Source organism: Bos indicus, chromosome 11, assembly GCF_029378745.1.
Source record: "Bos indicus isolate NIAB-ARS_2022 breed Sahiwal x Tharparkar chromosome 11, NIAB-ARS_B.indTharparkar_mat_pri_1.0, whole genome shotgun sequence".
NCBI lineage: Eukaryota > Metazoa > Chordata > Mammalia > Artiodactyla > Bovidae > Bos > Bos indicus.
In genome coordinates this window covers 2531090-2544131 of record NC_091770.1, presented here as the reverse complement: position 1 = coordinate 2544131, position 13042 = coordinate 2531090, and the positions used below count along the sequence as shown (strand labels likewise).

The 13042-nt window shown below is 42.7% G+C and overlaps 1 protein-coding gene across 13 annotated transcripts in view; it reads left to right on the top strand.

Annotated features, from left to right (window-relative positions):
* KANSL3 (KAT8 regulatory NSL complex subunit 3) overlaps positions 1–13042 on the top strand; it is a 56567-nt gene that overhangs the window by 21992 nt on the left and 21533 nt on the right. For all 13 annotated transcript variants that reach the window (XR_011569188.1, XM_070798211.1, XM_070798209.1 and 10 more), the window contains 6 exons: positions 2025–2156; positions 2398–2514; positions 2768–2869; positions 2967–3038; positions 4346–4420; positions 4594–4751. Coding sequence is in view for 12 of the 13 variants with exons in the window: in XM_070798211.1 (XP_070654312.1) it covers positions 2025–2156; positions 2398–2514; positions 2768–2869; positions 2967–3038; positions 4346–4420; positions 4594–4751 (656 nt within the window). In the remaining variant the exon portion in view is untranslated. The remainder of the gene's footprint in view (positions 1–2024; positions 2157–2397; positions 2515–2767; positions 2870–2966; positions 3039–4345; positions 4421–4593; positions 4752–13042) is intronic.

Genomic DNA, 13042 nt, shown 5'->3' with positions numbered 1-13042 from the left:
TCCTTTCCCTGCTGTGTGTTCTTGGCTCCTTTGTCATAAATTAGTTGACCGTACATGCTGAGTTTATCTCTGGACTCACTGTTCTCTTCCGTTCTCCTGGGCGTCCATTTTTGTGCCTGTGCCATACTGTTTTGATTACTGTAACTTTGTCAGATAGTTAGAATCAAGAAGCATGATGCCTTTAGCTTTGTTCCTTCTACTTAAGATTGTTTTGACTATTTGGGGCCTTTTGTGGGTCCATACAAATTTTAGGATAATTTGTTCTATTTCTGTGAAAAATGCCATTGGAATTTTGATAGGGATTGCATTGAATTTGTATAGTATATTGCTTTTTGGGTAGAATGGACATTTTAACAATATTAATTCTTCCAGTCTGTGAGCATAGAATATCTCCATTTATTTGTATCTTATTCAGTTTCTTCAGTTAATGTCTTACAGTTTTCAGATAAGATGTTCTCATTCCTTTTACCTCCTTAGTTAAATTTAACCTGGGAAGCCCTAGTTAAATTTATTCCTAGCAATTTAATTCTTTTTGAAGCTTTGTAAATGAGCATATTTTCTCAATTTCTCCACTATTATTTAGAAATGCAACAGATTTTTGTATATTGATTTTGTATCCTGCAAATTCACTGAATTCATGTATTCTAATGGTTTTTTTGGTGTCTAGGGTTTGCTGTATGTAATATGATGTCATCTGCAAATCTGTAGTTTCACTTCTTCCTTTCTAATTTGAATGCCTTTTAGTTCTGTTTCTTGCCTGATTGCTCTAGCTAGGACTTCCAGTACTGTGTTGAATAAAAGTGGTGAGGGCGGGCATCCTTGTCTGGTTCTCATCCTAGAGGGAAAGCTTTTGGTTTTTTACTGTTGAGTTTGATGTTAGCTATGGACTGAACTTTTCCCACATGCATCACCATAGTAGTTTTTATTCTTATTTCTCAAAAAAATTGTGTTTGTTTTGGCTGTGCTGGATCTTCTTGCTGCATGGGCTTTTCTTTAGTTGTGGTGCGGGGCCTTCTCTTAATTGTGGACATTTTGACTTTCTGCAGGCAGTATGAGATTCACACAGACGTTTCTTTTCAGTGAAAGCATCAGCAAGTCTGTAATCTATTTTTACACATCTTTGAGGTCACATTTTTGGTAGATTGTAATGGTGTAATGTGGAACCACTGATACGGAGAGCAAACTAAAATTACACAGATTTTTCAGCTTCATTGCGGGTGGTTAGTGTCCCAAGCCCATGTTTTTCAAGGGTCAACAGTATACATAGTATAGTAGGCTGTATTACTTGGAGCATAGTAACAAATTTCTTTAACACTCCAGAGCTTGAAGGCAGTATACTAGAAGAAAATGCAGAGTTTCATTTTGTTTTTAACTTACAAAATCAACTGATGTTTGTTGAGGAAATTTAGAAAATATAGAAGGAAAGGAAAAAGCTTCTTCATATCTCCATAAAGTTTATTATTAACATTTTCACATATTCTCTTATTGTATTTTTCTTAATTAGAGATGATTTTTATATTTTCTGTTTTACCTTTAACATTTTAGCAGGGGACTTTCCTATATTACTGCAAACTGTTTTAAGCATTTTAACTTAGTCCATAAGATCTGATTATGTAGATAACATGCTTAGCCACTTCTTGTGCATGCCTTGATGTTGCTTCTACTCTTCGACTATTACTGAGAATGAGTTTATCTTTTGCTTACCCGCTACCCCCTGTGTGTGTGTGTGTGCATGTGTGCATGTGTGTTTCTGATACAGTTTTAGGAAAGGGATGGGAATAAGTTTAAGTTTCTTGATGCATATTACCAGATTGGTTTCCAAAGGACTGTATCCATTTACCTTTAATGATGGAGGGTATATTTTTAGCCATCCACTTGTTTGTACTTTTTCTTGTGAGTAAAGTCTGAGAGGCGTCATTGGAATCTGTCCTTGGCGCACAGTGGGGCTGTGTCCTCCCGCCTGACCCTGGTAGTGGGGTCTCCTGCCTCACACTGGAAGTGTCTTCATTCTCCCTTGCTTCTAGATCCCCACGTTGATTGACCGGATGCTTGTGTCCTCCAACACAAAGACCGGGGCTGCAGGAGCTGAGGCCTTGTCCCTCCTACTGAAGAGGCCCTGGGACCCTGCTGTGGGGGTGCTTTCTCATAACAAACCAGTAAGTTGGACTTCACTATGGCCCGTGAAGTTTATTTTAGACTCCAGTCTCAGAACCGTGGCAAGAGGATAATAAATGGCGTGTTTAACTGTGTTCACTAATAACTGGCTGTGTGTCATGCTTAACATAGTTTCCTGAGCAAATCAGCATTGGTGAGGATAAGCTAGGTCGTGGGGTACGTGGGGTTCCGTTGGGGAGCCTCCCTCACTCACTGGCTCTCTGATGGGGTCTTACTCTGTAGAGCAAACTCCCCGGCTCTCCTCTCATCCTCATCGCCTCCTCCGGGCCTTCTAGCTCCGTGTTCCCCACCTCACGCCGCCACCGCTTCTGGCAGTCTCAGCTGTCCTGCTTAGGCAAGGTATGTAGGGGGCGGGGGGGCAGCTCGAGAGGCAGACAGATGCTCGATGCTTAGTGAACTTAGTACACTCCTTTGTGTACAAGAAACAGGCGCCGAGATGCGAGGTGGATGGACTTGAATGTGGTGCATCCTCCGAGTCTCTGGACTGCTGACGGTGCTTATCCAGGGTTGGAGGGTTCAGGGGAGGCTAAGCAGACTGGAGAGAAGAGCGGAGACTGAGCTCATGGCATGGCAGCCCCTCTCTTTCCTTTAGGTCATCCCTGTCGCCACCCACCTGCTGAGCAATGGGAGTGGAGTGGGGGTGCTGCAGTGTCTGGAGCACATGATCGGGGCGCTGAGAAGCAAAGTGCTGGAGGTGAGGCTGCTCCTCTGTCAGCTCGCCGCTGTTCACCCAGCATTCTGCATCCATCTGCGGCCTCCTGTCTCACTGTCTTCTTTCTCTCCCCACAAAGATTCACAGCCATTTCCCCCACAAGCCCATCATCTTGATTGGCTGGAATACAGGAGCCCTGGTGGCCTGTCACGTAAGTAACCCCGTCTTATCCAGAGCTTGTCTGGGGCTCAGCTACTGCTGCTACTGCTGCAGATAGCTACTGTTGAGCCAGGCACTGTGCTGAATGCTTTGCCTGCATACTTGGATTTTAAACTGTGGGGGACAAGCTTTGTTTTTTAACTTTATTGTAGAAAATGTTAAGCAGAAATTTAAAGGGAGGATAGACTGGTGTGGTAACCCCTTGGGCCCCTCATTAAGCCCTGCCAGTAACTGGTCAGAGCCAAGGCCTTTTTCATCTTACCTCTGCCCACTTTCAGCTCCCTCCAGTTACTTTGAAAAAAACACCAAGTATTTTCTTTATATATATTTTAGTGTGTAGCTAAAAGACGGTTACTCCTTGGAAGAAGAGTTATGACCAACCTAGACAGCATGTTAAAAAGCAGAGACATTACTTGGACAGCAAAGGTCCGTCTAGTTAAGGCTATGGTTTTCCCAGTAGTCATGTATGGATGTGAGAGTTGGATTATAAAGAAAGCTGAGCGCCAAAGAATTGATGCTTTTGAATTGTGGTGTTGGAGAAGACTCTTGAGAGTCCCTTGGACTGCAAGGAGATCCAACCAGTCTATCCTAAAGGAAATCAGTCCTGAATATTCATTGGAAGGACTGATGCTGAAGATGATAATCCAATACTTTGGCCACCTGATGTGAAGAACTGACTCATCTGAAAAGACCCTGATGCTGGGAAAGATTGAAGGCGGGAGGAGAAGGGGCCGACAGAGCATGAGATGGTTGGATGGCATCACCGACTCAATGGATATGAGTTTGAGTAAACTCCGAGAGTTGGTGATGGACATGGAGGCCTGGTGTGCTGCAGTCCATGGGGTCGCTGAGTCAGATACGACTGAGCGACTGAACTGAACTGAACTGGGCACTGTCTGTTAATTTCGAAAGGGAGAGGTATTCCTCACATAAGGGACAAGAGCAGCATTTGTGTTCTCTTGGTTGCATTTGTTCTTAGTGGAGGAAAAAGGAAGGACTCAAGCCTTGCAAATTCCCATGATGGAAGCATTAAACCTCCCATCCTCCCAGAGGTTCAGGTGGGGTCCCCTGTGGGCCCCGGTTCTCTCAGTGGGGGCTGCTGGTATAACCAGACAGCCTGTGTTCTGTCCTCCTACTGCCCTACTGTGTGGCTGGTACACCTGTACCATCACCTGGGGGCGTGTCATCGCCTGGGAGTTACAACGGGAGGAGGAGGTGGGGCCTGCTGGCGGCTTCTGGGTAGGATGTGGCTGTGGGGAAGTCAGTCGGCCTCGAGGCAGACCATGCCGTTATCTGCAGGTGTCAGTGATGGAGTATGTCACTGCCGTCGTCTGCCTTGGGTTTCCTCTGCTTACCGTGGACGGCCCCAGAGGGGTAAGTGCGGGGCCTGCGGGCTGCCGGGTCACCGGCCGGTGGGAGGACAGGAGTAGGAGCCTCTCCAGGCTGCTGCTCAGAGGCCGCGGCTACCTGGGCAGTCTCTTGAGTGCACTTGCCAGGCAGTGTTGAGCATGTATGAACTGGCTGACTGTAAAACCGGACCTGTTTAGGATGTGGACGATCCCCTCTTGGATATGAAGACTCCAGTCCTCTTTGTCGTCGGTCAGAACTCCCTGCAGTGCCACCCTGAAGCCATGGAGGACTTCCGGGAGAAGATTCGGGCGGAGAACAGCTTGGTGGTGGTTGGGGGAGCTGATGACAATCTCAGGTGGGTAGGGTCCCTGGGCTCTGCCAGAGTGCCATGTTGGAAAGATGCTTACTTCTAAAAAGTTGGAAAAATTGTACCAAAAAATTCTATATACTGTTCACCCAAATTTCCCAAATGTTAACATCTTGCATAACCAAAAAGTAATTGTCAAAGCTGGGAAGTTGACATGGATATGATACTGTAATCTAGTTTGCAGACTCGCATCTCATCACTGTGTCACTGGCACTCGTCTGGTCCCGGGCCGAGTCCAGGCCGTGCGTGGCTGCCGGTTGCTGTGTCTCCTCAGCCTCCTCTGATGTGACGCTGCTCCTCAGCCTGTCATGACCTTGACACTTCCCAAGAGTGCTGTTTTGCAGACTGTTCCTCAGCTTAGGGTTTTGGTGTTGTCCGTGATTAGGTTGAGGGCACACTTGGTGGGAATGCCGCGGAGCTCACGTGGCCTGTGTGCATCCTCGGGGCTGCATGATGTTGCCGTGGCCCGTTACTGGCGAGGTCACCGTTGATCACGTCATTAAGGTGGTACCTGCCAGGTTTCTCTACAGTTACTGTGTTTCTCTTTGTAGTTAGTAGTCTTCTTGTGGGGAGAAGATATTTCGAGATGCTGTAATCATAGTCTTTGCCATTCGGCTTTCACTGGGGTAGGCATTTCTTTACATTGTCTTCCTAGTAATACAGAGGATGAATTTGAACAAAGATTTTATTTGTCATGCTGCTGCTGCTAAGTTACTTCAGTCGTGTCCGACTCTGTGTGACCCCATAGACGGCAGCCCACCAGGCTCCTCCATCTCTGGGATTCTCCAGGCAAGAACACAGGAGTGGGTTGCTATTTCCTTCTCCAATGCATGAAAGTGAAAAGTGAAAGTGAAGTCACTCAGTCGTGTCTGACTCTTCGAAACCCCATGGACTGCAGCCCACCAGGCTCCTCCATCCTTGGGATTTTCCAGGCAAGAGTACTGGAGGTGCCATTGCCTTCTCCTTTTATTTGTCATAGGCGTCCTTTTATATATTTTGGAGTATAAACTGCCGGGGACCAGCCCCGGCTGATCCAGGGTATTCGAAGGAGAGACGGCATAGGCGAGGATCAGGAGACGATAGTTTCAATTAGATATTAATTAGAGATATAAAGAGTAATAGAATAAGGATAGCTCAGTAGGAAAATTCAGTGGAGAAAAGAGGCTGAGTAGCTTGGTTTACGCGGGAGACCAATAAAACTTCAAGACAAGAAGTTTGCACCACTTACGTAGGCCGCAGGCGTCCTTCCGTTCTCCCAAAGGAGAGGAGACACTGAGGCCTCCCCGGTCGGATCTTAGAAGCCCAGGCATAATTAGTAAGCATGGTGGGTTCCGCGCTCCAGATGGAGACTCAACCAGAGTGAGAGAGAGAGCGACATGGGGAGACCAGTATTTCGAGAAACTGATCCCAATTCTTTATTTTCCATGGTCTACTTTTATACACTGAGATGTTATGCAAAAGTCACGTGGGGACAGCAGTCCTGACTTTTATCAAAGTCAGGTGCTTCATACAAAGGTATACAGAGGTCTTAGGGGTGTTACATCATCTTCTGGCCAGGGGGGCCTGCTGACAATTTACGACCCTCTCCTTGTGACAGCGGTCAGTCAATCAGGACACTTATTTCTCCAGGGCTGATTATTCTCAAAACAGACGCCACCCAAATAAAGTTACATTCCTACAGGGTGAGGGTGTAGTGGGTTTTAGTTAAGGAAAGAATTTACTTAGCCTAAGGTCTAACGTGATTAATATCAAAGGTTAATTCTATATATTCATTAATGTGTATAAGGGCAGGGGATGTGGAGACTTAGCAACAAACATTGGCTCAACAAATGAAAAACCCTTCACCAATACAATTTCTAATCAGCCCGTTATACTTATACTAATAGTTTTCTAACTTCTCTAAAGAACCCGTTTTTAGAGGGTTTAAAGCATCTTGTGCCTCTCACGGTTGGGAGGCTGTGAGCAATCACATGTGGCCGGACGAGCCTGTCAGGCAGGCTAGAGAACCTTCAGAGGAGTTTGTAGGTTAAAACACTCTTATCACGCCCAGGAATTATTATAAACTGGAGCTCTAAGTTAACTCCTTCTCCAAAAGAGGTGGTGGGGGACAGCCCCCCGTAAAGTCAGAGGTGTAGGTGAGCACAAAGTAGTAAAGTAGGCAGGCTCTGGTTATGGGGGTAGACGCTCGAGGATTTCCAGGGGGACTCCTGAGGCTCGATCCCGCCTTTGCGTATGTCGAGCCTCCTTCCTCATGACCTTTGCCATGGGCGGAGTACCTCACTCTGGCCCCCAACATCTCTCCCTTTTTTATTTCTTAAAACAGCCAGATGCAGCTCAGTCGCGAGCCTCCGAATGCTCTGCCGGAGAATCCTGACAATACAAGGAAGAATGATTATGAGAAGTAGAATTAGAGACTAGGGATATTAGACAGAATATTTTTTCCAGAAATAAAGTTAGAGAAGGTGTGAAAAAAGTCATTAGCTGCTCCAGTGGCGGTAAAATCCAGTCGAGAGTGTTCCAAGGTCTGTATTTGATTATGAAGTTTCCCTAAGTCCAGGCCAATATCAGAACTGTTCCAAACACCTGAGATATGATTTTTAATCTTTTCCCATTCATAATCTGTCTCGTTTACCTTCAAAGATGTCACGCATATCCACCTGTAATCAGTGTGGCATGTCAAAGCCATCTTCACCTTTAAAGCCTGTAACTCAATCCCAATATGCATAATTGCTTCTTCTAAGGCGTCTACTCTCATCTCTAATTTCCTATCTATAGCTTCCTGAGTTGCTAGAGTTAAAGAAACAATTTTAGACATGGTATCAACATATTGGGCAGTATGCACTTGTTGAGTCAACGATATTGCTGCCGCAGTAACAGAAGTAATTGTTGCTATCAAAGCTGATATTCCTAGGATAAGCAAGACCACAAACCGTCGCGATCGCATTAAATCCTGCAGTTGTTGTAACACAGTAAGACCATAGCTATCATATAGGCACCATAAGATAGGATGGGCATTGTAACACCACAAAGGAGCAAACATTACATTGAGGGTTTAAACAAGATGAAAGCATACATTGTTCACAAGTCACTACGTTAGGTCCACCTGAATAATTCATGCCTACATTAAGTTTGTTGGAGTCATTAGTAAAAAGGAAAACATAAGGCGAGGGTGGGCAAGCTAAAACAGAATAAGTAGAATTATTTTCTGGTTGGAGTTCACGCTGCAGCTGCCCTGTCAGTCTCGCCGGGATCTCGATGTCTATCTTGTCTCCCCTGCTGGCCGGCGCCGCGCTGGTCTGGACGGCACTTTGCAGGTGCGCTCTCCTCTCTGGCCCTCACTTGCTGCACAAACTTCTTTGCTCTAGGTTGCGGGGTGCAGTGAGGAGGGTGCGGGGCGAGGCTGGAGGCGCAGAGGCGAGGGCTGCCTGGTGGGCGGGGCGAGCGAGTGCGCGCCTCGAACCTGGCCTGTCTGGAACCCAAATTGGTGAATCTGCGTCCTGTGGAAAAATACAAGCACATCCTCGACCACTAGTTAATAATGGGTCAGGACCCTTTCATTGTCCTGAGAGGAGGTCCTTCCATTTAACTAATGGTTTTGCATTTAATTGCTCCAGGCATCAATGACGAAGCATTGCAGTAGTTCCAGCCAGATCAGCATTTAGAATATTTATTACGAAAAGAGCATGTTGCAAGATTTGATGGGGAGAACTATACTTAAACTCCCCTTCTTTTAATTTTTGAATTTGAAGCTTTAATGTTTGATGTGACCTTTCCACAATGGCTTGTCCCCGGGGATTATAAGGGATGCCTGTATTGTGTTTAATTTGAAACTGTAAACAAAATTCCTGAAAAGACTTAGAAGTGTAAGCAGGAGCATTGTCAGTTTTCAGAGCTTTTGGTAGGCCCAAATATGAAAAACAAGTAAAGAGATGTTGTATAACATCTTTAACTGCCTCTCCGGTAGGAGACGTTGCAATAAGGACATGAGAAAAGGTATCTATAGTTACATGAACAAAGAAAAGTTTTCCAAATGAAGAGATATGAGTTACATCCATTTACCAGAGTATGTTAGGTTTGAGACCGCGAGGGTTAACTCCCATAGGTAGACTATATTATAAACAGTGGGGCAATATAAGCAAGAACGCACAATCTCCCTAGCAGTTTCTCTGGGAATTTGGAATTGATATCTTAAGGCAGTAGCATATTGATGATGAAGTGAGTGAGAGGCTCTGGCCTCCTCAATCACAGTAGCCACTGTATTTCTGGTTAAGTCAGCCAAATCATTAAAGGCATTTAAAGCGCCAGGCAATCCGGAATGAGCCCGAATGTGTCCAATGAAAAATATTTTATTTCTTTTCCAAATTTGTTGCTGTAATTTAGTTAACAAATGAAATATGGTAGTTTTATTTTTAGACAAAAACCACAGTTTCAATGTGTGGAAACAACCTGACAATATACTGAGAATCAGAATAAAGGTTAAATTCTTCATCTGCAAACATAGCAAAAGCCTCTATGACTGCTGTTATTTCAGCTCTTTGAGCTGAAGTTTCCCGTGTTTCTAAAACCTTTTGGTGATTTTTAGTGACTACGGAGGCTTTACCGTTTGCTGACCCATCAGTAAAAACTATCTGAGCATTTGGAATAGGAGATTGTCAAACATTAGAAGAGCACCAAGTTGTTCTTTATTATATGGAATTACAATTTCTGATGGCTCTTTAACCAAATAATTCAATGCTCCACTTTTTTCCTTTTAATATCAACGTAGCTATCAATCCTGGATAAGAAGCCACTACTTTTTTAGTTTGAGCGGGGAGATGGACCCACTCTAGGGGGCCGTTTTGCTATAAAACCAATTTTTTGTCTGGCCACCCCAATTACACCTATGGGGGTTTTATGGCAAAGGAATTGTCAAGCAGTTGTCAATTTAATTTTTAAAATTTTTTTAAAATTTACATTTTAACAACATAAATTTTGGGATATGTTAATTTAGGTGTAATGTTTAGTTTAGGTCTCTGTATAAATTTAAATAATAAATGCATAACCTCCTTATCTCATTTTGGTAAACAAATATATCTAAATGCAAAATGTATTTATATATGTATTTATACATTTCAACAAGTATAAACTTATTGACATAATATACTTGAATTAATCTTTATAATTAATATGTTAATTAATATATATTACAGCAATACAACACGTACACAGCTAATACCAGCCAACACAAACCAATGTACTGCAATAATACATGTCACACATATACAATTATACAGTATATAGAACATATATCATCACAGCACATCAAACCATACCAATTAATATCAGCCACACACATTATACTACTGCAATATATATTTGATTATACAGTATATATATAATATGCATATATACTATACATATTAATTATATACAAATTAATTAAGTATAGATCTATAAATAGAATTAGGTATACCTCTATTATATTTTATTTATACCCATACCTAATTAGGTGAACTGCAATTAGGCAAATATATTTATATTATGTATTTATAATAATATATATAGTATTATTAATTGTACCGCCTGTTGATAACTAAGAAATTGAGAAAACCCTTCTCTGAGTATCTCCTATTTGAGACAGCATGTCCCTCCCCCATAGGGTAAAGGGGAGCGTAGGAACTACGTAGGGTTGGAAAGTTCCACAGGTATCTTCAAACTGCCAATCTAACATTTTTGAAGTTTTAACTACTGTGGGGGCTTGAGGGCAAATGAAACAAAATTTGACCCCTGAAATCTATCAGGGCAACTTGCCAATCATCACTATTTTGTAAAAGACTTGCAGTTGATCCTTATTGAGTGAAATTATTATATTTGCTACTTATTTTCTAAAAAGTTCCACACTTCCTTTTTTCCTCTTTTTATAATTAATTGTGCCACCAAGTTGGGATAAGATAAAACTATTTTTCTTGGGGTCACTGGTAGATGGAACCAATGGGCCTTTTTGTCATAAGCACCCTGTAGGTGTATGTTTTATGGCAAGAATAATTTAATCTCATCTTTTGGTAATATTAATCCTAATTAACTGACCATTTAAAGTCTCATACACTTCAACAAGAGCTAACTCTGTCTCATTAGTCAACTTTCTCTTAGAACTGGAATTAGGATCAATTTTTAAGCAATCAAACAAAGGCTTTAAATCTGTAGTAGTCAGTTTTAAATGTGGGCATATCCAATTAATGTCCCCTAATACTTTTTGGAAATCATTTAAAGTTAGTAAACAATCTCTCCGCAGCTTCAAAGGGGCATTATCAGTTTTTAAAACTTTTGGCACACCTAAATATGAGAAGCAAGTAAAGAGGTGTTGCACAACATCTTTATAAGCTTCTCCAGTTTTTGTTTTGTAACTTAAATCTGGTCTATAGCTTTTTAGATGACAAGTAACCATCTAATCTTTGCTTGAATACTTCCAGCAACAGGGAACTCACTACTCTTCAAGGTTTTAAACTCTCCCTCACCTTTTTTTTTTTTTTTTTCTACAGCATTCTCACCCCGCATATCACTTTCTCTAATCCCACCAACTCATTTTTAGTAGTATGTGTGGGCCAGGAACTGGGCCAGTCTTTTCCAGCAATGTTAAGAGACGTCTGTTCTTGCGTCTAATAGCCCTGACATTTTATTTTCTTGAATTAAAAGATCTTTTAAAGGCCTTGGAGCTGTAATTTCCTGCACCCAAAAGGCTAGATCACTAAATCCAAATGTTCTGTGGCTCCTAGCCTGAGAAGTCAAGGTTTTTTCTTGTCTGCTAATAAGGTAAAAAGCAAAAGCTGTGTTACTCTTTGACCTTTATTAATTTGCACAGTTTTAGTAGGCGGTGAGAACAAAACTTTAATTTCTCAATATAATCAGAATCTACTACACCATGCACCACCGAAATTTTCTTTTTCTTTTTATTTATTTATTTATTCTTTTTCTTTCCTTTTTTTTTTTTTTTTTTAAGAAAGCGAGCTACGCCCTAGCACAAGTCCTACAATGCCCTCAGGTAGGGGGCCAGCCACTCCCGTTGGAATTGGAGTAACCTTGTCAAGGGTTAATATTGTTGCTAAATCCCCTTTCCGTTTGGCTTTTCTCTTAGCCTGGGTGAGACCCCCCTGAGGGGGTTTTCTCCAAGGAGCACGCTCTGCATATTGTGCATGCAGTCTGTTTTAAAAGCTCCACTGTTTAAAAAACTTTTTATCTTTTTCAGGCTTAGGCAACACTTTGAGAGGCTTTGGGGGCAAAGTGGGGAACTCTTGGGCCCTGGAAGGCGCAAACGGAGGCGGCAGCTATCGCCCCAAATCAGAAAGTGGTGGATAAGTTTTTTTAAAAGTTTGCGCAGAGGGGGAGGTAGCTCGCCAGGGTGTCTGGCCACAGTGTCCTGTAAGTCCTCTCCTCTCTCCTCTGCTGATTTTTTCTTCCTTCTTCTCTTTAAATCTTTCTCAAGTTTTCTTTCCCTCACTCTTTTTTCCTTCCTCTTCTCTTCTCTTTTACTTTCTATCATTTCCTTCTTGTTTCCCTCTTTCATTCTCCCTTCTTCCTTCTTACTGTCTTCTCTTTCTTTCGTTTCTTTTCCTTTACGATCTTTCTCTCTAACTTTTTCTTTCCTCCTCCCTCTCTTTCTCTCTGTATCTCTTTTTCTAACTTCCTTTTTTCCTTTTTCTATCTTGCTGCATTCCCTGATTCCTTCCTCCTCCGTTCCTCTCTCCTTTTCACTCTTTAGTTCTTTTTCTATCTTTAGATCTTTCTCTATATTCTTTCCTTTTTTCTTTTTCACTTTTTTCTTTTTTCTTTTTCTTTTTCTTTTTTTTTTTTTTTTTTGCTTGGGTGAAGCCCCCCTGAGGGGGTTTTTCTGCAAGGAGTAGGCTCTGTATATTGTGTATTTTTTAAAAGCTCCTTTCTTTAAAAATAAAACTTTTTAATCTTTTCAACCTTAGGCAATGCTCTGGGAGGCTTTGGATGTAAACTGGGGAATTTTTAGGCCCTGGGAGGTGCAAGCGGAGGTGGAGTAGTCGCCTTAAATCAGAAATTGTTGGATAAATTTTTAAAGGTTTGTGTAGAGGGAGAGGGGGCTCACCAGGGCGCCCGGCCGCAGCGTCCTGTAAGCCCTCTCACTCCTCGGGAGGTAGAGCACAGTGTCCCTCCTCTTCCTTGTCAATGGCAGAAAATATGATCTGCGCAGAAGGTGGAGACCCACTACCATCCACCGCTATAGCCTCTCCCATAGGTCATCCCACAGCCTCATGATGAGGATCCAGAACATTTTT